Source organism: Notechis scutatus, chromosome 6 (assembly GCF_049901735.1).
Source record: "Notechis scutatus isolate UNSWTSFEM ecotype Mainland chromosome 6, rNotScu1.2, whole genome shotgun sequence".
Lineage (NCBI taxonomy): Eukaryota > Metazoa > Chordata > Lepidosauria > Squamata > Elapidae > Notechis > Notechis scutatus.
In genome coordinates, this window is record NC_142014.1 from 8238997 (window position 1) to 8265546 (window position 26550).

Below are 26550 nucleotides of genomic sequence, written 5' to 3' on the forward strand. Positions count from 1 at the left end.
GAAAGACTACTTTTTCTCTTAAATGGAAAGGAAGGCTCAAATAAAAATATAGGAAAACAAATCAAATAAGGGAAGTTGGTTTTTTCTCCCCTACTTTACTTTTCAACCTCCAATAACAAACATCAACCCTAACATTTTTTTCGCTTTTGCATAGTTTGTTCAGTTATGATTAGATTCCTTGAAAAAATGAAAATGATTTTTAGCACATCATATACAAAACACATCATTAAGCAGTGATGATATGATAATCAAAGACTTGTTAATGATGATGCATTGCTTGTTGATGTCCAAAGGAAGTTGGATACACAATGAAGTTATGATTTTTTAATATGCAAGCTTTATGGTGCAATCAATAAAACTAATGTCTGAAGTCATCCTTCCTTAACCCTATCTTATTTAAACAGTAAGAGCTGAACAAATTGGAGAATTGTTTTCTTGTCAATTCTGTTTAATATAATAGCCTGCTCTGAACTAATCTCACTATAAATCATACCCCATTTTCTCCTCCAAGAGTTAGTATCTTGGTTACTGGACTTTCAGGAATGCTGATATTACTAGTAGGTGGCACATGACCACTCTTTATTATAGGTGTAGATCCTGAAGAAGATACAGATTGGGAATTAGGCAGTGATAGAGGTTGGTTAGATAACTTGGTATCCAGTGTCAGGAATGGTTTCACTTGATGCTGTGGAATTTGCTGAATGTGATACCTCATTGGATTTTCCAGGTGGGCTTGAACCTGAAAATAACAGAAAAAGATACTGAAATGTTACTTTTCCTTTGTAAGCCTGATATGCACATTTTTGATACAGAAATTTGATAGCAGTGAGATAAGTTATATTTCCACTTGAAATCTTTGACTGTTATATCCTTTGACTGCTAATACAAGTAGATTGTAATTGCTATTGCTTGCATCAGAATTATCTATGCTACATTCACAAACTAATAAAAATGATGCTTTTTTCAAACCATTTTTCTTTACTCTCTAAATTTTCCAATTCTCACTCACTGTTCATCCCACTATTGGTGGGAATAAACATTTACAAAAGATATCTAGGCATTATTTAATATATAATTACCATGCAACCCTGTTTTAAAACCTTGTCTGAAATGAAATTTATCTATACAGTTATATCCCAATATCAAACATTCTAAAAAATGGGCATTGCATTAACAAAGTAATTAACCATTAGGCATCTTTTTGAAAATTAGCTCACCTGATAGCAAGAGCAATCTGTCAAATGAGGCATTTTCAGGTTTACCACAGATTATCCAGGAAAGTATATAAGATGATGGAAGTCTGACAGGACAAATATAGTATTCTCAGTGCTTTGCTTTGGGACTGACAAAATTTTGTGCAACCAATGAGGCATAATAAAGTTAGTGGTCATGTCCTAAATGGCTAATTGTACAGTCCATCCTTTGTGCAGATTGATAGCCACAACTTCAAATAACACCCATTTTAGAGCCTCTCCACATTCCTACTATTTATCTACTTCAAGGATAGAGGCTATACAAATATGTACTGTTACATTCAGCCTCTGGCTTTCTTGAAATACTCTAGTATGACTAATGAGAATTTTCTTCTAATTTTCTTCCAATGTTTCTTAAGATTTAAAAAAAAACTGAAGCTTTTGTGTATTATATTTAATTTACTTGTAACATTAAATGCAGTATGCAATTCTAATCCTAGTTTTAGTTAATGTAATTATTTTTCAAGCATATTTAAGAGGATCACAAACTCACATTCTTATACTAATCCTTTAGATACCCATTGCTTCCCCAGCTATTCTATGTTATTTCATCTTGCTTTTACTTTTTTTCAAGTTCTATTCCATTATAGGTATTTATGTATTTATTTAAATGAATAAAATTGCAAAAAAATTAACTGAGAAGCATTAAAGTGGAGTTTACAACTAGCCATCTCAGTTCTCAAACATCTGCAAAAAAAATGTATTTACAGAATAGAACATAACTATGCATAAATCAAAAATTCAGCCAAAAATATATCAACTTTATTTTAGTGGTGCTTCAGCACTTCAATTTGACTGGATCATGCAGCCAGTGAAGCTGTAACTGACTCACAATTACAATTGGAATGTTCATTGTATAGTCTATGTAGCCACATAAACAAATCATGACTGTTTTTCTACTAAGTTTTATATGTGCATTCAATCTTTGAGTTAAAAATATTTTCCATGAGAAAACATGTAATATTCAGCATCTGAAATCAGACAATTATTTTTCAATGCTTATTATTCAATCTGGTCTGAAATAATCTTCTGGATTATATCTAGATATTAGAAATTATATGTATGTTTACTTGGAAATAGATCTATGCATCTGTATAGATTATTATTCATTAATATAGCTGTAACACATTTGTATTTGTGAAATACAATCATGACTAAATATTAAAAAGGATGTTTGTAACATCCTTTATTTTCAATTTAACATTTGCTCGCCATTCTATTTTAAGAGTATCCTACTATATCAGGGGTGTCAAACTCAAGGCCTAGGAGCTGGAGCTGGCCTGCAGGGTATTTAGATCTGGCCTGCAAGCCCACCCTGGGAACAGCAAAGAAGTGGTTCGCTGTGCCTCTGCCAGCAAAAATGGAGCTCAGGAGGGCCACATGCGGCCCTCTGGGGCTCCGTTTTTGGCCACGATGGCCTCCTACAGCACTCTGCCAGCAAAAATGGAATCCAGGCAGCTGCACACAGCCTCCTGAGCTCTGTTTTCGCTGGCAGAGCACTGCAGGAGGCCATCACAGCCAAAGAGCCTTGATGAGTGATGTTGAGCTGGCCACACCCATTCTGGTCATGTCCCTGGCCCCCCTAGGTCAAACACAACCCTGAAACGGTCCTCAATGAAATTGAGTTTGACATCATTCTAGTCAGCCTTCCTAAATTCATTTTTATCTCTGCATACCATTTCATTTACATCAAAGAAATTTAAGTGATCTATCTGAAGGGCAACTGACTCATCAGAATAGTAATTAATAAGTATACAGTACCTAATCATATAGAATGTTGCACTGGTGAAATGACCACCTTAAACCACCTTAAATTCAATTCCTTCAATATTTGTATAATTATGACCTTCAGAGAGCATCATATCAGAGTTTAACTTGAAAACCAAAAGCATCTGCATCACAAGAATCTTCATACATGAAGAATCAGTTTCACCCCTTTTGTCGAGGCAAAACTGAAACACTTGATTTCTTTGGCAATCTTGGAATTTGAACATACATTGTTAGGAAAAGTCCAGTCTCTTATCTATGGAGATTCTCAGTCATCCAGGTCATGGTTGTCCCAAAGGTGCTTTTTCAAGAGGTAACTGGACTTTCTGGTTTTTCTTTGAAGACGTTTCGCTTCTCATTCAAGAAGCTTCTTCAGGTTCTTGAATGAGAAGTGAAATATCAAGAAAAATCAGAAAGTCCAATTACCTCTTGAAAAAGCACATTTGGTCCAGTCCCTTGGTTATTAATAATAAAACAGACCTTCTTTCATTTCATCAAGATGCAAGAACTGCTCGGATGCTTTTAGCATTGTGAAAACAGAGAGGAAGGCATTTAGGACTTTGGTTCTTTGTTTCTGATTTTCAAAAGCAATAGAAAAGATTGTCCACTTTTAGGAGACCTACAGCAAATGCTAGGATCTTCTATCTGCTGCTATCTGCTGCTCTACGTGTTAAAGGTTCCCTTGAATTTTCAAACTTTCCACACGGAAGTAGTTAGCAGTTGCCTTCACAGCAGTTGGCAAAATCTCCACTGATTAAGAAAAAGGCTAAGCAGGGATAATTACAGTTCATTCTTGAATTAGACAATATTAGAAAAGCCCAGGGCTGGAAACAAGCCTGGAAAATTTAAAAATAAAATAAAATAAAATCCCAACAGACTGATTACTTCTACTTTGATACGAAGAAAACTACGTGGTCATGTTCATGTGGTACCCTGAGGTTAACTAAGGTGACCTATCAGTTTATATGGTCAAATTACAAATATTATTGCTAAGGTTTTTTCCTCTCTTAACCCTGAAAATAGAATCTTCTTTATATTTATCTTCATCAATAGCTACATTTTATTCTGTCCTGTTTAGAATAAAGGTTATTGTGTGTAAAAGCTTTGAAGTTTAAACAAAATATTCATGTGACATTAAATAGTTATTTATATTAACCTTTTGACACCATAATCTTCAACAAACTGAGTGAAATGAAAGAAACTGAAGAAACAACTATTTTCATGGTTCCCGCTACAACTGCATTATTGAGCTGTCTATTTTAGTGTCAAAAATCTAAAAATAGTTCTGGTTTCTCTCTTTCTGTATACACTTCTTTATCATAGCTGTTAGGCATTATTAAATCTTCTTGTATTGTAGTTCAAGAGGAACTATCTTTAGATCCTGAATTCCTTGCAATGTTAGAGCACTAAGACTGACATGCCAGTAAGCCAATTTGAAGCCAGAATAGTTAAATAATGCAATGTTCAGCTTGATTGGGGGGAATCTGTGTTCAAAGTTCTGAGCTGAATAGATGTTGATGGACCAGATATACAGTATTTTCTAGACACAACATGAACTTACTTACCCCGTCCATCATATATCCCAGAGTGATTTATAAGAAAAATAATTAAAATTACAGAATTAATACAGAGCAAACCTAAGATTTAATCAGAAAAGCAATATGAAGGAAGGAGGAAAGGAAATCCTTGAGGATTTTACTCTGCTAGCATTGCCAACTATAAGGGATAGCACTCATCTCCATTTCAATATGAACTAATAACCAGTTTTAAATTTGTGCTTGATTAATACAGTAAAGCAAATATCGTGCTAACAGACACATCCTGCAATATTTCATTCACAAACCTTTCCTCTCTTGTTCATAGCTCTTTAACTAAAACCTTAGTCTTGTAATGTAATTCATGCTAGCAACAGCTACTATTTTGAGTTTACATATGCCAGGAATTAGAAACCAAAGCCTAATTTCCATAATTTCAGTTTCCACCAACCCAAAATAAAGACTACTTTAAGGTAAAATAACTTTAAAAAATCTATGCAGGGGAAGTACATTTTTCAATCTACTATTTATATGCATGATGTCTACTATAAGGGATGAATGAATCTATTGGGTTACAACTTTTTTAAAGAAATCATATTATTTGTATTTTCGTACATGCTTCTAATAATGTATTATCGTATTATAGATAAAAAAAATTGTTTTACAAGCTGTATTCAGTTGGTATACTCACTTGTTCAAGGAGAAGCTCTAGTATAGTAACTACTTGTTTCAAAAGGCAGAGGGAATTTACCCCAAAATTGTTTTTCCATAAAAAATTTCCCAGGAGATAAGGAAAAAGAGAATTAGTCAGATGTCCAATTTCAAAATTTGAAATGGTTTTTCAAATAAATAGTTCTATTTTAGAATTAGGCTCATAAATGCACAGGGCAAATGTATAAAGGTAAAGGAAATCTGTTTCTGTTAAATTTTTCCAGGTATGTTGCTATTTTATTTTAACTAATTCTTAAAAGTCCGGCTGAAATGCATCTGTCTGGAAGTCTATATAGGTAGTACATAGTACATTTTATTGCTACACTACTATAGCAATAAAAATGTTATATGTCATGGAACCATTTGGATTATTTAAAAAATCAGGAGCTTTGGATTTAATCTCACCTTTCCCATCAAAACCAACTGAATTCTAATACATACAGTAGAAAGGAGAGCTACTACAACACTTTTACTTCCAGTCATTACAGTTAATCCTGAAACATTCCATGATCAAATCTCCTGAGGGTGAATCAAATAGTAACACTGAAGGGTCTGTGGTGCTCTCTGAGTTTGGTTGTTTTCTTGCAGACATTTCATTACTCATACTAAGTAACAACATCAATATGTCTTTAAGAAAACAACCAAGCTCAGAAAGCGCCAAAGACCCCTCATTTCAACCCCAAATTACAATATCCTCTCTTAATAGCAACTATAGATGAACAGCTAAGGTTGAGCATTAACAGAAAATCTGCATCCTCATCATTCTCATACTACAAGTAGAAGTAGTAACAGCAGTAGTAGTTATACAGTAGTTTAATATATTGAATTCTGTAACTTCAAGTGAAAAGGGAAAAAGCCAGCAGCTGGCAACTGGATTAATCTTCAGGGATTTACATATTACTGTTCACAATAAGTGGCCAACAATCTTCTCAGAAATTGTTAATATTTAATTTGTATTTATTTATAGGACCACCTAACCTAAGGCAATGTTACTCTGGACAACATACAGCAAAAAGAAAAGAATCAGAACAAAAAATAAACCCAGAAATAACCATATAAAATTTAAAAACCTACCCAAAATTTAATATATAAAATGAAGAATGAACATGACAATTAAACCAGAAGGGAATTCCACTCAGTTATTTCCAAATACATGGGGCAAGATCTAGGTCTTAATGGCTTTTCTAATAATGTTATTCCTTTGTAATTTGAAATATAAAGTTCTCTGAGAACAATGCTATATTTTGAAAGATGGGAAAGTAGGGTTATAAAACAGTTATTGATTTTTTTAATCTGAAAAAAATACACCCCAACTAATATTCACACAGTCAGATGCATAGAGTCAAAAATAATAGAAATGGGTGACTTAATCATCTAGAGCAGGGGTGTCCAACTCACATCATCACAGTGGCATCACATGATGTATTGGGACTTTCCCCCCTTCGCTAAACTGGGCGTGGACATGTCCAGTGCGTGATGCATCCAGCCAACAATCATGATCTAGAGCAGCGGTCGCCAACCAGTGGGCCGTGAGAAAATTTTGGTGGGCTACAGAGAAATCTCACCCCCAGAGCACCCCCCCAAAGCAATTAATCCAGGCTGCGCAGAAACACAAGGCTGCGCCGCCCACATGGCCCGTGGGAACCCTCCCTGCCCACTCACTCCTTACCCGGCAACTTGCCTGCTAAATTGCTATTTTTCATTTTTCCGGCCATCATCTGTTCTGCTGTGCCGGGAGATTTAAATTAGCTAGGAAGCATGAAATGGTTGGATTTCTTGCTTTCTAGCTAGTCTTTAGATCTTCGGCTCTGCTTTTAAGCACAGCCGAACCTCCCTTAGAACTGAAGGTTCTATTATTCAGTGCTGACTCACGGCAAGCAAAGTTGAGAGACTGAGCTAGCTGATGGCAGATAGATAGATCACTGAATGATTCTGTGAGCAACTCAATCTGCCTGCCTGCTTTGCCTGACTTTGGGTAAAAGTTTCTCTTTTTTTATTATAAAAAATTCAATATTTACATACATGGTGTGTTGTGAGTTAATTTTGTGAGTTTGATTGCAAGCAAATTTTAATGTGACAGACTGAGCTAGCCAATGGCAGATAGATAGATTTCTGAATGAACCTGTGATTCTGTGAGCAACTCAATCTGCCTGCCTGCTTTGCCTGATTTTGGGTAAAAGTTGTTAAAAAATACAATATTTACATAAATATTGATAATATTTACATGCAAGCCATGCCCAGCCAGTCACATGACCACCAAGCCACACTCACAAATTAGGCCATATCACAGAACAAGTTAGTTGTCCCTGGGATTTAAAATTATAAGTTTGGTGGTCCCTGAGGTCCAAAAGGTTGGCGACCCCTGATCTAGAGACTTAATGCAAACCTAATGTAAGGTCCAAATTTAAGTCACCAATAGTGCCAAAGGGAGGAACTCAAGCAGAGGCTTGGAGAAAAATAACAGTTTTTATTTTGGCCAAAGAAAAATGCTGGGTGGACAATTTTCACCATATATAGGCAGAAAGCATGCAAGGAAAAAGCCACACCTAGTGAGAGTGTAACTAACATCTTATACATGCAGGTAACCAATCGGAAACAATAGTTGGGTACCCAACCCTGCCCCCCCAGGCCAAGCCTTCCTTGTGCCCGTTCTCTCCTTCACCGGTGCAGCAAGGAACTGGGGGGGTGGGCTGGGTGCTTAGCAACACAGGTGTTTGCCCAATGTCTGAACCCTGTAAGGCCATGACACACCCCGCTTCTTGTTTCACCAGGGACAGAGTCGTACAGAAAAACAACCAAGCAGAAGTGGTGCTTAATTCTATTACTGGCAGAAGCAAAGCAACTCTTACATAAGCGAAAGAGCAGTTAAAGTAATTCTACTGATTCTATTATTATGTCCCACTAATTCTACCTATTCTATTATTATTATATCCCTTCAATAAGATTCAAGCTAAGACTTCCTGATATGCAACTCTGTAAAATGCTGCCTTACACTGCAGTAGTTCATGTCTACATTTAGATCATTACTAAGACAACAATGTGTGGCACTTCAACAGCTTTACCTTAGCCAGGTTAAAAGTTAGTACAGAGTTCCTATTATGATCTAAATCTCAAGATAATCTCAGTGAGTGATTTAATATTGATGCCAGCACAAATGATATAGATTTAGCCCATTACTTCAGGATACATACTGGGGAGATTTAAAAAAAGTCAATATGGCAGTCTCAAATACTGTTTTGACTCTTTGACCTCCATCCTGCAGACACACTTGCTTCCTAGCACTGCTCCTGGAAATGCAAGATATTCCCAAGAGCACCTTCTATTTGATTAGGCATAGCATCACTTCAGCACAAGGCCATCCCCTTTCCAAATAGAAAAGATATTATAGCAAAAGTTATTGAGAAGGTCAGAAGAACCTACAAGTTGCACTTTGGTCATCATTGTCTATTCATCTGATTTAAATGGATTAAGACAATTACATCAGCAATGAACTCCTTCTCCACTTGTGCAGAGTAAAATAAATCTAGAAGGCTGATTTTATGCATTACTACTTAAAAATGAAGTCTACGTCACAAAGAGCTTTAATTGTTTCTTTGATTCTCATTTAGAGATACTCTCATTGTTTACTTCATTCTCATTTAGGCCAATTTAAAATCAGTATCATTGCTACTATACTTTCTTTGACTTGAGTATCACCTACCTTAAACTAGTAGGTAAGGTTGTGTTATTTGGGAGCAGCTGGAAGGGGGATGATAAATGCACGAGAACTTTTTTTCAAGGCTTCAAGATTGTAAACTTGGGGTAAGAAAGCATAAAATTAAAATTGCATTTTTTAAATAACCATTAAAAAGGAAAAAGTAATTTGTTGAAAAAAAATCAAGCTTAGCTGATGCAATATTATCAAAATAGAAATATGTATTTTGTCAAATAACATGACATACATCAGCAAGTATTGCCGGCCTAGTTGGCAAAAGAAAGCTCAGGGCCATATTGGTTGGAAGAGGCCTTTCATTCTGTAGTGGATAGACAGTGGCTAAAATGATGATGGTGATGATGACTGTATTTATATGATATTTTAAAATCTTTTTGTACATACATTAGAACACATTCCTGTATTCCATTGTTACAACAGCTGTGAAAAAAGACTAACATCATAATCCACATTAAAATAACCTAATCCTTAAAATAAATATCGTATATCAGAATTCAATCAGCCTTATGAATAAGCCATATTCATTACAGATTTACATAAAATATTACTTCCCCAAATTACTTAGCAACACAATAAGATGCTGTGTTTTAAAAAGAAAAATAAATTGATAAATGGGGTTTGGTCATTTTAGTTAAACAACAATAGGCAGAAGATCCTAGCAGCTTAGTTAGGGTTGGATTGATTAAATCTTAGCAATTTATATAACCACCCCTATTATGCAGACCAGTCTCAGGGATCACTGTTACTGGAATGAAAGCAGCTTGCTAATGACAAGAGAATAAGGAACAAGGTGTTAAATATTTGACAATGAATAATGTATGGCTAATTACTTTGGATAAATTTAGAGAGGGTTTTTTTTTAGAAAGAGAGAAGTGGTATATTTGTATACTTCCTTAATATGAACTGGAATTTTGGATAAAGCAGAAGTGAAAAAAAACTTTTCAAGATAAAAACATTTCATGTTACTTACTGAAATAAAAGCTTAATGGTATATTTAATGGTATATCTAGAAATAGGCAAATATGAAGATAGATGATTTAAATACAGAGAGAATTATCACAATCAAGTAAATTAAATTTCAACTCACACAATTCTCTACCAGCAAGGCTAAAGGTCAAACATTATGAAACTTGAAGTACAGTTCCATCAGTTATGGAAATAATCTAGATTCAGTATACCTACATGTAGCTGTGATATGCATAAAACATTTACCCTTTTATATGTATGTTTTTTTCTGAATATTATACTTTTCGCAATATAGTTGTAGGGTCCTTGGTGTTCTCTAAGCTTGGCTGTTTTCTTGCAAATATTTGATTACCAGTGCACTGATGATGTTATCTAGTTTATTAATGAAACATCTGCATGAAAACAGAGAGCACCAAGGAGTTCCTCCTGAGTTACAAATATTCACTTCTATTGGTGCAATATGGTGACAAAAAGAAGTTTAAAATGATATTTACTTTGATTAAAGTAAAAATGTAAAGTAAAATTATTTATGAAAAATAATTGTAGGAAATAAAACCTGTTTGGCATAATCACTCATTTTTGAAGATTCAGTCTTCATTAGCTCAAATAGGACTAAGCAAGAAGATGGCTAAAAGATGGCTAAGTACACACCATGGTCCCACTTTTGTGGTTTGCCACCAGCTGGTGCAGATGGCAGAGGTATTGGACAGTGAGGACAAAAAGGAACCAGTCAGGGAGTCTGGCGAGGACTTGGACAAGGGTCCTGCATCTGATGCAGGGATGGGGCCGGGACCATCTGAGAGTGGGGTGCTGCCTTCAGAGTTTTTGGAGTCTGGCAGCAGTCAAGAAGAGGACCCCAGGGAGCCTGTTCCCAGTGCGTGTCTGCGCAGAGCTGCTAGAAGGCAAGAGCAGCTGAAGCAGAAGGGGCAACTTGGGAGTAAGGCTGGGAGGTGATTGCCCCTCCCATAAGGCATAAAAGTCAGTCCTCAATGATGAAAAGTTCAATAATTTCTGAGTCTGTCTTGAAGTTCTTTACTCTGGTTGTTTTTTTCTGGGTTTTTGGGGTTGGTTTATGTTAAGCCATCTGTTTGTTGACAAGCATTCTACAGCACTGAAAAGTGTGTTCTTATCTGGAGGAACTGTGTATAATTAGTTTTGGTTGGTAATGTAAGTAATTCCATTGCATTAAAATAGGTTTTACTTTTAAAATCAGTTTGTGTTTTATTAAGTTTGACGAAGCCTGGGTCAGAACACCCACATGTTCTCAAATGCATAAATACTTCCTGTGCTTGGTGTTAAAATTTACAATTGTATCCTCAAGGCTAAGTGGATCTGAGTGAATGTACTCCATCCCTCTCTGCAAATGACAAAACTGTTTTATAACTATAATGAAGATTCTTCATTATGAATGAAAAATTAGCAGCCAAATGCACAACAACAAAAATTTCTGAAGAGAAAAGCATGAAGGGAAAAGAAGCATTTGAATTTCCACCACAATTTATTCCTTCTAATGCACAAATATCACCAAAAGTGCAATAGAAATAAGTTGTTTCTATGTTATTTATTTTACTTATTCTTCAAATAACTACTCTTTTAGTTCATTGAGCAGCCATTCTCTTTTCCTTTCTTTTTAAAATTCATATTCATTCTCAATCTGATATTTTCAGACAAATTTCTTGGAGTCCTCTCTATTAATCCGCATTATCTATTGCTAGCTTTATACATATGAAAGGACATATACATATGAAAAGGACATATACATACTAGCTTTATACATATGAAAGGACATATTTTTGTTTTAAAATCAGGGTTTTATCTTTATTTTTTGCAAGATTAATTTTCTATATATCAGTTGCTCTGGACATAACATTTGAACTGCACTTAGCAGACTTATAGTACATACAAAAAAGTCCTAATGCATTTCATAGTACCAATTTCAGGGCATATCTTTTCCCCGCTATATAATTAGATATGTAATTATACATATCCATACTTCATACATTCAATCAATATACACCTACCACTTGTTTGCCACTTTTATTAATTCTTTCTACCAAGCCTTTCATTCTTTGGAGAAGCCAAATTAGATCATGGTTATACTTACAGTAGACCAGGCAAAAAATAAAAAGTTTCCCCAGTAAAGTATTGGGCTTGGACTAGGGAAAAATGTTCAGGTGTAGAAGATGCCTCCATGCTCAAATTACCAGTTCTTAGAACAACCTAGCAGAGAAGAGGTAACCTATATACCATCCTAAGTTAAGAACTGCATATAAATAAAAGAAACATAATGTGCCTACGATCATAGGCATTTGAAATATAGCACAAAACTGTGCATCCTCAAAGATAATGAAATCTCACTTCTTCAAATTGTAACTTGTAGAACTGATCCTTCTACATAAGAAAATTGACATCCTCACAAGTTAAACATTAACACTCAGTCTCCAGGCAAGCAAAATTTAACCTATATTTTCAAATCCTCAAACCTGACTTTCATGTTAACTACTGAAGTTTCATTTTCACTTCTGAAGGTCCTCATCACATTACACTAGACTTTCCCTTCCTCCCACCTTCCAAAACCATTTCAGTACTGCTGATTTGACATTTATGTTTGACAAGAGAGAGAATAGATTGAGATGAACTCTCACACCAAACCATTTCACCTCCTGCCTGTGGAAAGCTTCATCAATCTTGAAAAAAAAAAAGGAAGAGTAATACAAATGGAAAGTGCCTGAGCCACCATTGATTTGGACTTAATCATCATCAAATTCTCTAGCAAATCTTTCCTGATCTTTGATTTAATGAAATAAATAATGGGAACACTTAATTTATGATGAAGAGAAAGATTAAAGCTGAAATTCTGCATAGTTCATAGTACCTAAATTGATTTCCAAATAACATTATAGGCACTTGATAATCAATATAAGTAAAAAATAAGACAGCTAAAGAAGCTCAACCCTGTCCTAGAAATATTATATTTTGTTGATTAAAGATGTTTATGGGATTAATAGAGGTTGTTTTTTTGCTTTTGTTTTGTTTTTTGTGTGTGTAAAATTGTAGAAATGCATTAGAAGTTCATTTTTGCTTTTTGAACTTTTCAATACAACCAAGCATATGTAAATTGCCATTGTTATCAGTTACTTCAGTTAATGACCACCTTTTATTTTCCATCCATCCAGGTTATCTATGCTATAAATATTGGAAGCACTATTAAAATACATTGAAAACATGAATCATCCGTCACAGATGAAAATGTGTTTTGCATTTATTCATATAAGAAATCTGAATCTTAATGAGAAAAACTGAAAAAGTAAATGAAATCTACTAAATTCTCATAAATTACAAATAGAAATAAGATATTTGCATTAAATGATAAGAGATATCAGAACAGAACATCTAATCAACACATAGAATAAGAAAAGAAAATATACTGAATGTAAAAAGAAAAATTCAGATCCCATTTCTCCCCCCAAAACCAGAATTATCTCATCTCTAGTATATGTATATTGTTGCCTCCTGAGATAAATCATATGAATTCAAAATTTGACTTCCATTATTCACATTTATATAATTGATATCAGAAATGATGTGACTTGTAGCAATGATATTATGGATGATATTTCAAATCTTATACCTTGTCCCTTTGCTGATACTCTCACACACCATTAGAATTCCTTCTCATTTGGTCTTTAAAATGTAGAAGGTATGTCTATTCTCTTTTTTCTGTATTTTTGTGATTATTTTTTTCCTTGTGAGCTTCTTCTTCATAAAATGATAGATATACTTCCTAGAATTTCACTTGTTTAAGGTTCTATTGTCTATGGGTTCCCTAATTTAAATGGCATACTTTAAAATATTTCATTCTGAAACTTTCTCAGGAGCAATAAAGTTGCTGGGATTAAATGCGTATAGATCAGTCCTTATTATGTGCATGATATAAGATGACATTTGCTGTTTATCCAATGCAAACAGTTACAGATATTTTTCACTGAGCTTATATTTTTAGCTAAAACAGAGTATATGCCTTTCTTGCCCACTCCCTTTTAACTGATAAAACATGATGATTTTCCCCTTAACTAAAACTGTCATGTCTGCTCATGTTTATGTAAAATAGAAAATTTGGAAGAAGAAGGAAGAGAAGAAAGGAACACAGTAACATCAGAAGAAAATATCAAAGCACCTGTCACAACATCTTAAGGCTTTTATCAAAGTAGTAAGAGAATACATTAAAGTAACAATATAGGTAACTCACATGTGACAGGATTACTAACTCAGCAGTATATTTGATTAACATTAGTATGTACAAGATTTACATGTATGCTTTGTTTATGAACCCAGAAATCCATTTAAATATTGCAATGAAAAATATGATCTAGTAAAAATCAGCTTTATTTTTTTTTCAACAAAAATGCTTCTTTTTCTACCATTTTTCATATCAACAGTATAAATTACAACAAATATTTCCTTGCCTTTCATCTTCCTTATATAGACCTTTGAAGTCTAAATGCATTCTTTAAAATTCAAGGCATTGTATAATATATTTAAAAAACACAGATCATGCTACTATTTATAAAGCAACACTTTATATGCAATATTATGTTGAATGGACAAAGCTATGGTTCAAGGAAAAAAGGAAAGAGAAAATTTAAGGTACAATCCCAAAGGAATATTAAAGGTTGCATTACAATAAGTATACCAACATTAGGAATATACTTAAAATACAAGCAGTCAATAACAAAATATTACTTCCCTAATAGCGCTTCCCTAATAGTCAAAGAAACATGGGAGAAACAGAAAACATATTTTATCAAAGTATATATATTTATTTGTGTGTATCTGTATTAACAGTTGTAAAGCTTATTTTAATACTGCCTGAAAGGTAGTAAAATGATCTAAATAGAAAAAAGCAGATGAAATTGTCCTATATGAAATATAGGAATGAATGAATATATAAAAGAAATTAATTTTAACAACAATGCAACATGTCAAAATAATAAAAACCCTAAATCCAATTTGTACTGGTGTCTCTAACCTAGCCATTAATGTTGCTATGGATATTTTTCTGGAGGAATCCTAATCAGTAACTATTGTTTTAATTTAAGTTTAATTAAATAGAAAGTTGACATACTGCAAAGCAAAGGACCACCCTACACAATTATCTTTATTTTCGAGAATGCCCTTTGGGTCTACTTTGTTGGCATTCTTATAAAAAAAAATAGTAGATTGCTATAGGCCAGTGCTTTAGCTGAAAATGTGCCCATCTCCTTAGAAAAACAGCAAACACCCCATTGGAGGTATTATCTATAGTTGAGATGTCCAGGCCAATGGGACAGAATATTATGATAACCTATGCAAGTTATGATAATGATTTTGTGAATAAGAGGGCTGATTTTCCAGAGGGCTGGAAAAGAGCTGATGTGGTTCCCACCTTCAAAAAAAGAAAAAAAAATAGACGTAGGAAACTATAGACCAATCAGCCTAATATCAATACCCGGGAAGATGCTGGAAAATATAATTAAAAAACAGATCTGCCAACATCTAGAAGCGAGTAAAGTATTAACTAGAAGTCAACATGGGCTTGTTAAAAACAGATCATGCCAAACCAATCTTATTTCATTCTTCAACATAGTGACTAAATTAGTAGACCCGCAAAATACGGTGGACATAATATACTTAGACTTCAGAAAGGCATTCAACAAAGAAGATCACAACCTACTTCTTGGGAAGCTGGAAAAAAGTGGGATAGATACCATCATCACTGGATGGATTCATAACTGGCTGACAAACCATACTCAATGAGTAGTCCTTAATGGGTCTACGTCTACATGGAGGGAAGTAAGCAGTGGGGTACCACAAGGTTCTATCTTAGGCCCAATACTCTTCAACATCTTCATAAATGACTTAGATGAGGAAATAGAAGGCAAATTTGCAGATGATACTAAGCTGGCAGGAATAGATAACATCCTAGAAGATAGGCTCAAGATCCAGATGGATCTTGACAGACTTGAACACTGGACCCTATCTAACAAAATGAGATTCAATGTAGAGAAAAATAAAGTCCTACACTTAGGCAAAAAAACCCAAAAGTACACATAGACTGGGTGAAACCTGGCTTAATAGCAGTAACTGTGAGAGGGATCTTGGAGTCTTAGTGGACAACCAATTAAACACGAGCCAATAGTGTGTGTTGGCAGCCAAAAAAGCCAATGCAATCCTAAATTGCATTATCAGAGGGAAACAATCAAGATCAAGTGAGGTAGTAATACCATTCTATAAAGCCTCAGTACGGTCACACCTCAAATACTGCACTATAAAAAAGATGTTGAGACCAGGGGTGGGATTCTACCGGTTTGGCCGGTTTAGCTCCGAAGATCAGCTGGGAACGAACCGGTTCCCTTGAAGATCAAGATATTTTGTTTTTTTCCTCACCAATCAGCTGCTCAATTTAGATTAGTTAGAAAGCAAGAAATCATCAGATTTCCTGCTTTCTAACGAATCTAAATCATGTTGATTCCCCCCCCCTCAATGTTGTACTTCTCCACCCAGGAGGCTTCCCTGAGGCCCAGGAGGCAAAAAAACAGGGGTATAAGGGGGTGCTGCATGTAAGGCAAAATTTATTTTTTATTTTTTGCCTTCTGGGCAGCAGCACCCCCCCCCCCGGGCCCCATTTTTGCCCCCCAGAGGCTTCCCTGAGGCCCAGTAGAAAAAAAACATGCCCACCCAGACACATGACCACCAGGCCATGGCCACCTAGTCACAGCTACCTAGCCATACCCACAGAACCGGTAGTTAAAAATTTTCCATCCCACCCCTGGTTGAGACTCTAGAAAAAGTGCAGAAAAGGACAACCAGAATGATTAGGGTACTGGAGACAAAAACATATGAAGAACTGGGCATGGCTAGTCTAGTGAAGAGAAGGACCAGGTAAGACATTATAGCAGTGTTCCAATATTTGAGGGGCTGCCACAGAGAGGAAGGGATCAAGATATTTTCTAAAACACCTGTAGGCCAGACAAGGAATAATGGATGGAAATTGATCAAGGAGAGATTCAACCTAGAAATAAGGAGAAAATTTCTGATAATGAGAACTATCAACCAATAGAACAGCATGCCTTCAGAAGTTGTGGGAGCTTCATCACTGGAGGCTTTCAAGAAGATATTGGACTGCCATTTGTCAGAAATGGTGTATGGTCTCCTCCTTGGGTGGAGGATTGGATTAGATGACCTACAAGGTCCCTTCCAACTCTGTTAATCTGTAATCATCATCATCATCATCTTAATGGAACAAATAATCCATCCAGGGTATTTTTATTTAAAAAATGTCATACTACTTATTTTCATTAGGTTTCATTTGATTTATAGCATTCATTGATTCAATCAATCAATCAATCAATCACTTTCTGTAGCTGCAGATATCAGTGAATGACTCTGGGTGGCTTACAGTTCAAAAGTATATGACAATTAGAACATTAAAAAGATTTTAAAAGCATGTCTTTTTGGGAAGTCCTCAAGGTGACAATCAACATTTAAAATAAAAACAGACTGTTGTAAAGAGTAAGGCTGATGGAGATATACAGGAGTGGGAAAAAGAAGCATTTTTTAAAGTCCAGATTTTAAAGATAACACTTGGATGTGATTCATACAGATGCTTCCCTAATTCATTGAACTATAAGAACAGGAAGGCACAGCACAATCAACTTGCAAGATTGTTATCACAGCCAATCTTTAAAAAAGTAGTTTTAGCTTTCTCATAGAGATGATTTCCTGATCATGTAGTGGGGCTGACAATATAAAAAAATGAAAATATAAATTAAAATGAATAATATAATAAAAATTAATATTTGTCTGACCAGTAAAAGAAGGAGTCTGATGTCACCTTTTTAGAACAACAACTTTTATAAATAGGTATAGGCTTTTGTTCCATCTGACTTTTAGATCCTATAAACCAACACTGCTTTCCTACAGAAAACAACAAGGACAATTGAGAATGTCAGGCCGGGAAGCATACAAAATTGGATATTGAGGTAACCTTGACAAAGTGAAACTGACTTTTAAAGATGCAAATATCTGTGTCCCATCCCTGCAATTCAACTGTCATTTTTGTAATGTTAAGTGTGTCACTAATGGTCAGCACACAGTGCAATTCAATAATATTAGCAAACCCATCAAATAATTGTTTTTAATGAAGCTACAGTAAGAGCGTAAGGTGTTCCTTTTCTTTCTTTTCCTTTCCTTTTTTTAAAAAAATGTATATTTATATACTTAAGAAACCAGCTTCTATCTCACAAGTATCTTCTCTTTTGACAAAACGTATGCCAGATCACACTGAGTTAAGAAAGTTAACAATAAACATAGGAAGGCTTGAATCATTAATTATCTCCCACTACACACACTTAAAATGCTCCCAGGAAGTCCTATTTTTATATGCTTTTGTGCAGATATCCAACAGAGGCCATGACAATCTTTTCAACAGATTTATGCATACACATTTCGGTACCACTCAGGGAATAATGTCACTATTTGTTTGAATAGTCAACAATCTTCTGCTTAAAAAAAAAAGAATAATAACAGCTTAATTCTAGATAGCAGTAAGCACTGAAACTTATTTAAATAAAAAGCAACTGTAGATGACTATGGTGACCATGAAAGACAACATTATTTTAAGATAAGACAAGGTGACATTGTGAAGTTATCATTTGCAGCATCTGAATGTCTACCTTCAAATCCACTATGGTGCAACTACTGGGGCTTCTTCTACAGGTCACTAAATCACAGGCATTAGTTTTGTTGAAAGGTTGCACTTTAGTATTAAGGTAACATTCTTGAATATAGTTCATAAGCAAGCCACAGCAGGAATATAAATCTAATTCTTTCTATACAATATGTATTCTCCTGCAAGATGTCTTTTAATTTAACCATAAGAGAACAATTTCCAGTATATGCTATTGAAGGGATGAAGTAAAATCATGATTAACAGATAACATGCTTCCCCTGCTGTCTCCCCAACAATTTGTAAAAGCTGTCATAATATTATATACAAACTGTATTTCAAAAAACCTTATGTTTCATTTGTATATTTTAAGGTCTAACTATAGAAAACATTTTACTTGGTTTATTTTAATATCTTTTCCACCCTTGCTGTGTTATTAGTTAAAGCTTCCTTACGCATCCTGAGGTCATTCTAATAAGTTATGGATTCATGAGTGCTTCATGATGAGATTAAGATACATATTAAAACATATACTCCAAAATATTATTCTTTCCTGGAGATCACATTTTACATCATACATGACTGAAGGCAAAACAAGTTTGACACCCCTGCTATAAAGCCTTTATCAATACATTAAAGGGATTTGTAGTGTATTCAAATAGAGACTCCTAAGAATACACTCCTATTGGTTAGTTTTATGCAACGAAACGATTGGTTAATAACGACAGTTACCGATTGGTCGCCTAAGTGGAGGGAAGTTTAAATAAATGCCATTGGTTGCGAGCAGCCGCTATAAAAAGGGCTGCTGCGGCTCAACTTTAGCTGAAGTTACTGGTTGTAAATAAAGAGCTGAATTCAACTCTGGTCTCCGAGTCTGCTTAATCCTGGCGACAGAACAGGATTAGATTATATATTTGTAAATATTAGATATTTTAGTTCACAACCATAATAAATCCTGAAAAGCATAGTCAGTAGATAGGGGTTATTAGAATTCAGATTACGATGCAAAATAACTGGATTGTACTTGATTTATTAAACTTACATTAGGATATAGAAATGGTAGAGAAATCATTTTGGCACACTAGTACACAAATATATTGTTTTCATTTTTCTGACCAATGAAATCGAGGCTTGACCATTTATATCCTCAGCTTCTGGAAGGAAGGAAGGAAGGAAGGAAGGTAGGTGTAAGCACCGGAGGAGTTAGAGCTCCTCCCCTTATTCTGATGTGGATTTAATCAAACAAAGAACCAACGTGTTAATTCCCCCCTCCCCACTTTTCTGGAATCTTAGAAGAGTTTCCCAGGGAGTATCTTTCAGAGCTGGAATTTTTATGGTCCCTTCTCCTCTTGCTATCTCTCCAAGAGGTGACAAGTTTCTAGACATTTCTAGAAAGGAACGAGAATGGTCTCTCTGAAATAGGTAATCCCCAGATAGTTTAGGTGCCATTGCAAATATATTCTCCTTAGATCTCAGTTGATGGCCAATATATCTGGCCAGGTTATATGAAGAACCATTTCTCACCAATTACTTCTACCCTTCCCATCAGGTCCAGCAGGAAAGTCATGTTGCAGGTCCCATCTCCTAAGGAGTTTTACCTGATGGGACCCAGAAGATGACCCTCTTCTACTGTAGCTCCTGTTCTCTCTAACATCACCTCCCTCAAGTTGATATTAAGCCCCAACCTATGGTGCCTCTCAGAAAGTCTTTTTTTCATCAGGTCTGGGAATCTCCTGGCAACAAAGAATGCATGTACACATAGCATATGCATGCCATTAAGATGCATACATATAGCATCTTAATTTAAGTACCTTACAATTTTGTTTTTACATATATTAATTATTTATTTCCAGATCCCTTCACAGGTGGATTACTGCCTTCCTGTCAAACTGGCAACAAATAGTAAAAATAGGAAATGCCCTATCAAACCCTGCACCAGTTATCAGGGTGTCCCCCAAGGCAGCATTCTAGGATCCACACTCTTTACACTCTATATAAATGACCTTTGTGATCACCTTATTAGCAACTGCATCCTCTTCGCTGATGATGTAAAATTATTCAACACCACCATCAATGCTAACATCCTTCAAAAAGATCTTGATTATGTGTCTGAATGGTCTAACAGTTGGCAACTCCAAATCTCAACCAACGAATGCTCTGTCCTACACATTGGTAAAAAAAATAAATAAATCTATATACCAGATACGAGCTAGGTGGATATGACCTTGCTGATGATGCACACTCTGTCAAGGACCTTGGAGTTCTCATATCGAATGACCTAATCACCAAAGCTCACTGCAACAGTATTGCCAAAAAGGTTTTAAGAGTTGTAAATTTAATTTTACGAAGCTTCTCCTCTGGTAATACTGATTTGCAAACTAGGGCATTCAAAACCTTTGCTATACCAATACTTGAATTCAGCTCTGCTGTCTGGAATTCGCATTGTATATCAGACATAAATCCAATTCAGCAAGTCCAGAAGTATTTTACCAGAAGAGTACTAGATTCCTCTGTTCATAACAGAATACCCTACACCACCAGACTTGAGATTCTAGGCTTAGACAACCTTGAAATACGCCGACTAAGATTGGACTTAAGCATAGTACATAAAATCATATGTTACGTCTTACCAGTTAATGAATATTTCAGCTTTAACCACAACAACACAGGAGCAACAGATATAAACTAAATGTAAACCACTCCAAACTTGATTGCAGGAAGTATGATTTCAATAACAGAGTGGTCAATGTTGGAACTCACTACCTGATTCTGTTGTCACCTGCTCAAACTCCCACTCCTTTACCCTCAAACCAACCTCTATTGACCTCACCCCATTCCTAAGAGGTCTGTAAGGGGCGTGCATAAACGCACAATCGTGCCTACCGTCCCTGTTCTATTGTCCCCAGTTATTAGTTCCTATTTCTCACATGTAAACTATGTTTATTCTTATTTCTATTGTATTGTAAGCTTTTGACAAAATAAATAAATAAATAAATATATTAATTATGTAATTGTTTTAACTGGTTTTTATATTTTAATAGTTTTATTCTGCACAGCCAGAGATACTTGTGTGAGATTAGTTATATAAATGTGATAAATAAATAAATACTAAAATCATTTCATTAAACTTCCAGATCTCTTGGTGCTGCCTAACCTGGTTATTTTATGTACCAGCCTTAACTGCAACTTCCAATCTTCTCCCTCACACTCCTCAAAGTTCCAAAGAGAATAGAGAAGGAAGTAAGGAAAGCAGTAACTCCTAATCTTGCTCAGGCAGGAAAAAAACAAACTTTCTTGAATAACATTTATTTTTCCACCATAAATAAACTGAACTGCATATTTTGATGGTAAGAAAATTCATTTGGAACAAAATTGTATAGGAAGCTGCAGCAAAACAAATATGCTGTGATAAATATTTGTTTGGTGTAGCATCCTATATAACTCCGTAGCAAGAAAACCTGACCCTTTATAGTTTAGCACAGGGGTCCCCAACCGCCGTCCGGACCGGCACCGGCCGCGGAACAAGCCTTACCGGCCCTAGGGTTGCTGGAGCGCCGCCATCTTTTGGTAAAAAAGCAATTTTTCGTCAAAAAAGATGGCGGCGCCACGTTGGTGAGCTTTTCCGGTAGAAAGCCATTTCTACCCGAAAAAGCTCACCAGAAGCGCGATGCCGCCATTTGACGAAAATCACTTCCGTGACGCCACCGGAAGTGATTTTTCATCAAAAAAGATGGCGGCGCTTCAGTTGACGCCGGAACCGGGCCGTCGCGGCGCCAGCTGACGCCAGAACCGGCTAAGGCGCGCGTCGAAAAGGTTGGGGATCCCTGGTTTAGCAGAGAAAGTAATGCACCAGGAATACATGGCTGCATTCATCCAATTAAATGAGAACTGATAAGAAAATTCCACAGGAATGGATAATCCAAACTTATCTAAATTTAGAATTTTATGAACTAACTATTAGCTATAGAGTTGGGACAAATATGCTAAGCTTTGAGGTTGGATGTATTTCAATTGCCCAGAGTCGTAAATATTATTCTTATATACAGACCTTGATTTAAGTAGAGTTCTCACCACAGTATTCTATAATAAATAAATTAAAATAATTTAGTGATATCTGTAATGAAATTTAACCTCAAAATGACAAAAGGAATCATGAACATTATTATTAAGCAGACATATTATTTTCCACATTTTTAACCTAATTATGTAATGTTATTTCAGATTGCTTAAAATTTAATTGTATATGACAGTAAACTTCAGCAATGATTTTCCTCCTTTTTTATTTCCCAAAAACTTTTCCAAATCTGAGAATAACATATTTTCTTTCTTTTAATTACTAATGCAAATAGAAGTTTGTCTAATTAATAAAATACACCTCTTGTTATGATCTTATTTTAGTATCTTCGTGGGAATTATTGGAGTGGGGCGGAGAATCCTTTGATAGTCCTTGAACCCTCTGTTGGGAAGATATTAACAGTGGCTTTTTGCCATCTTTCTTTTATACTGTACTAATAACAAGAAGATAAACCTGCATCCTCTGATTATTTAAACCTTCACCTAGATAATAGTTTGGTTTAGTGGTTGAGGTACTGGCCTAGTAACCACCAGGTTGTGAGTTCTTGTCCTACCTTAGGCATGAAAGTGAGCTGGGTGACTTTGGGCCAGTCACACTCTGTCAACCCAAATCACCTCATAGGATTGTTGTTGAGGAAATGAGGAAGACGGAGCATTAAGTACGTTTGTTTTTTAAATTTTGTTTGTTTTTTTACATTTTGAACCACTCATCTTCCTTAACGAGGGACCGTGGGTGATGTACAATAAAACTTCACAATATAAAACAGAATATAAAAATTAAAATCAGAGTTAAAATTTTAAAATTTATCATTTAAAAAATTATAAAATTTTAAGAAGGCAAGAATAATTAATTCCTGTAACAGATGAGTAGACAAAGGCTAAGGGAGGGTTGTCAAGGCACCAACCAATCCCAGGAGTGTATACTCTTTTGGGCTCCCTATGCAGACACATGTTTTAACCCCCTTTCAGAAGGCCAGGAAAGCCTCACCTCTGGGGCGAGAATATTCCATAGGGTGGGGGCAAGACAAAGCTTTCCTCCTGGTTCCCGCCAATTGGCATTCTTTAACTGACTGGGTCCAACATACTAATCCTATTCACTACTTTGAGCTATTTATAAAAATGACAAAGGTGGGTTATAAATAAATAATTTATTTATGTATTTGTTAAATCTATTTGCCATTTTTCTTACGGCTCTGTGTGTGTGTGTGCAGTTCTGTGTGTGAGAGAGAGGTGGGGGTGGGAGAATTTATGGCTTCCTGGATCTTGGGAGGAGTTGAAGTAATTGTGTTACCTTAACCTGCTAAGTCTCTTTCTGTTATTGTTCTTTTTTTAAAAAACAAAAACCTTATTTCCTCGCTAATCATTTTGCCCACTTTTCATAGAACAAAATATAGTTTCAAATGCATTTTCCCCAGAATAGGTCCAATGCTGACAGTAAATTAAGCTTACTCAGAAAACAGCGAATCAAAGCAAGGGGAAGGGGAAGAATAAGATGATCCACTCCTTCTCTTCCTGCAAGAGATAGCCTCTTAGCTCCTACATCATGGTGCATACATAAGAATAAAAATGGCTCTAGAGTTATCCTTGCTGAGAAGAATGCAATTTGCATATTTAAAAACAAATCTTAATTTGACAGTGCTCAGCTTTATAGTTTATCTAATTTAAAAAAAATAGTTATGTGAGAAGACACCAACTCTCAAGAGAGGTACATGTGAGATTTATCAAATAAAACGATCAGAGATGAAATACTTAAAAAGGCAAGAGACTAACTATTACAATACACAGGGAAAGAAATTATGCTCCTGAAACAAGTGCCCAGAAGAGTAAGAGACCTATGGAAACAATATCAATTTCTGACTGTGAAGTTGATTAAAACAATGTAAACTTTAGATGGCTGATATCTGAAGGAATACTAGCTAAGTGGAATGATAAAAGATATAGACTGGACTCATTAGATAAAGTGTTGGAATTTTATGAGAATCGTTTCACAACAGATGAGGGACAAGAAATGAGAGGAGAAATAGAATGCAAGAGTCAAGAGGAATAAATAGGAAAAGAAAAGAGTATGCAACAGAATGACAACGAAACTGAGACAAAAGAATGAGCAGAGTGAAAAGGAGAAAAAGCAAAAGACCAGAGAGAAATAAGAACAATTAGGAGATCAAGACCTGTATATAAGTAAAAGTGATGGAAGGAAAAACCAAGATGTTATCAATTAATATAAATGGATTGAATTTCCCCATGAAAAGGAAAAAGATGTTTGCACAATTAACAGAAATTAAAATTAGATATAATTTGCCTCTAAGAAGTCCACATTAAAAAACAACATAGTAAACTATTGGAATATTCTAAAATTGAGAAATCATATTCTTTGTTAGCGCAACAAAAGAAAAGAGGGGTGCAGACACTTCTAATAGCAATATATGTGCCAAACAACAAACAAGAAGAATTCTATAAAAAATTGCTTAAGAAGATAATGGAAATGGAATATGAGAATATTTGTATGGTAGAAGATTTAATGCAGTTGTAAATGTAAAACTTGATTACAGAAGTAGTAAAATAGGTTAAAAAGCAAGGAACACTCTCCCCAGGACTTTCTCAAAAATGGTAGAAGAAATATTCAGGATGTATGGAGAAAAATAAATCCAGAAAAAGTCAGTATATATTCTATTCAAATAAACATCAATCATGGTCTAGAATAGATATGATATGGATGCTGCTGGAATTAAGAGCAAATGTGCAAGAGATAGAGATAGAAATGAACATATGGGTGGACCATAACCCAACAAAACGTAGCTGGAAGGGACAAAAGAAAAATTTCAGATGGACATTCAACCCATTGGTATACATTCATACAAACAACAGGAAAAGAAATGGAATTTTTCTTCAAGGAGAATAGGAAAGAAGAGACTTCATTACAAAATGTATCGGATACAGCCAAAGCATTTATTAGGGGATTAGCTATAATTTACATAGAAAGGAAGAATAAGAAAAAGAAAAAATACCAAAAGAACACAAAAGACTTGAAGCAGAACTAAGAACCACAAAAAGGAAACTTAAAAAACCAAATGGAAATAATAAAACACAAATTAAATTTGATGGGAAAAAGAAGATTTGGCACAACAAATTAAAAAAGCAAAACATTTTTTTTGAAAATGCTAATAAACCAGGAAGATGGCTAGCATATAAGTTGAAAAAAGAAAAAGAAAAGAAATTGATAAGTAAATTACAAGATGAGGAGGGAACCCTACAGTATCAAAATGAGAGTAAAAAGAAAATTCAGGAATTCTACAGAAAACTAGATGACCAAGGAAAAGTGTCAGGAAAAAGAAATAAAGCAAAATGGAAAAAGCAGAATTACCAAAAGTGTCTGAAACTGTGAAAATTATGCTAAATGATAGAAGAACAATGATGGAACTAACAGAGGCAATTAAAAGACAAAAGAATAACAAGTCACCAGGGCCAGATGAACTACCGGCAGAAGTTTATAAATATTTACAAGATACACTAAGTTCATCAATGTTGGAGGTCTATAATGATGTTCAGTTAGAAGCTAGGATACCAAACACCTGGATGGAGGTAAATATTATTTTAATTCCTAAAGAAGATTCAGATTTAACACAGGTGAAGAATTATAGACCAATATCACTACTAAATGCAGATTATAAAATATTTGTTTCAATAATAGCAGAAAGACTTAAAAGATTTTTGAATAAATTTTTACATCCAGATCAAAATGATTTCTACCTAAAAGACAAATTAAAAATAATCTGAGTCTTATTTTAGATACAAAAACAAATGACATTGATCTTTTTAATGCAAGGA

General features: G+C 35.0%; 1 protein-coding gene across 2 annotated transcripts in view; it reads right to left on the bottom strand.

Moving 5' to 3' along the window:
• The window catches only part of TFEC (transcription factor EC), a 56586-nt gene that overhangs the window by 20469 nt on the left and 9567 nt on the right, over positions 1–26550 (bottom strand). Inside the window, exons 1-2 of one of the 2 annotated variants that reach the window (XM_026669012.2) lie at positions 1218–1327; positions 494–739 (exon numbers count right to left, since the gene is read on the bottom strand). In XM_026669012.2, coding sequence (XP_026524797.1) covers positions 494–739; positions 1218–1250 — 279 coding nt within the window. In that variant the 5' untranslated portion in view covers positions 1251–1327. Of the gene's footprint in view, positions 1–493; positions 740–1217; positions 1328–26550 lie in introns of those variants that run through there. The other variant, XM_087969307.1, reaches the window with a different exon arrangement.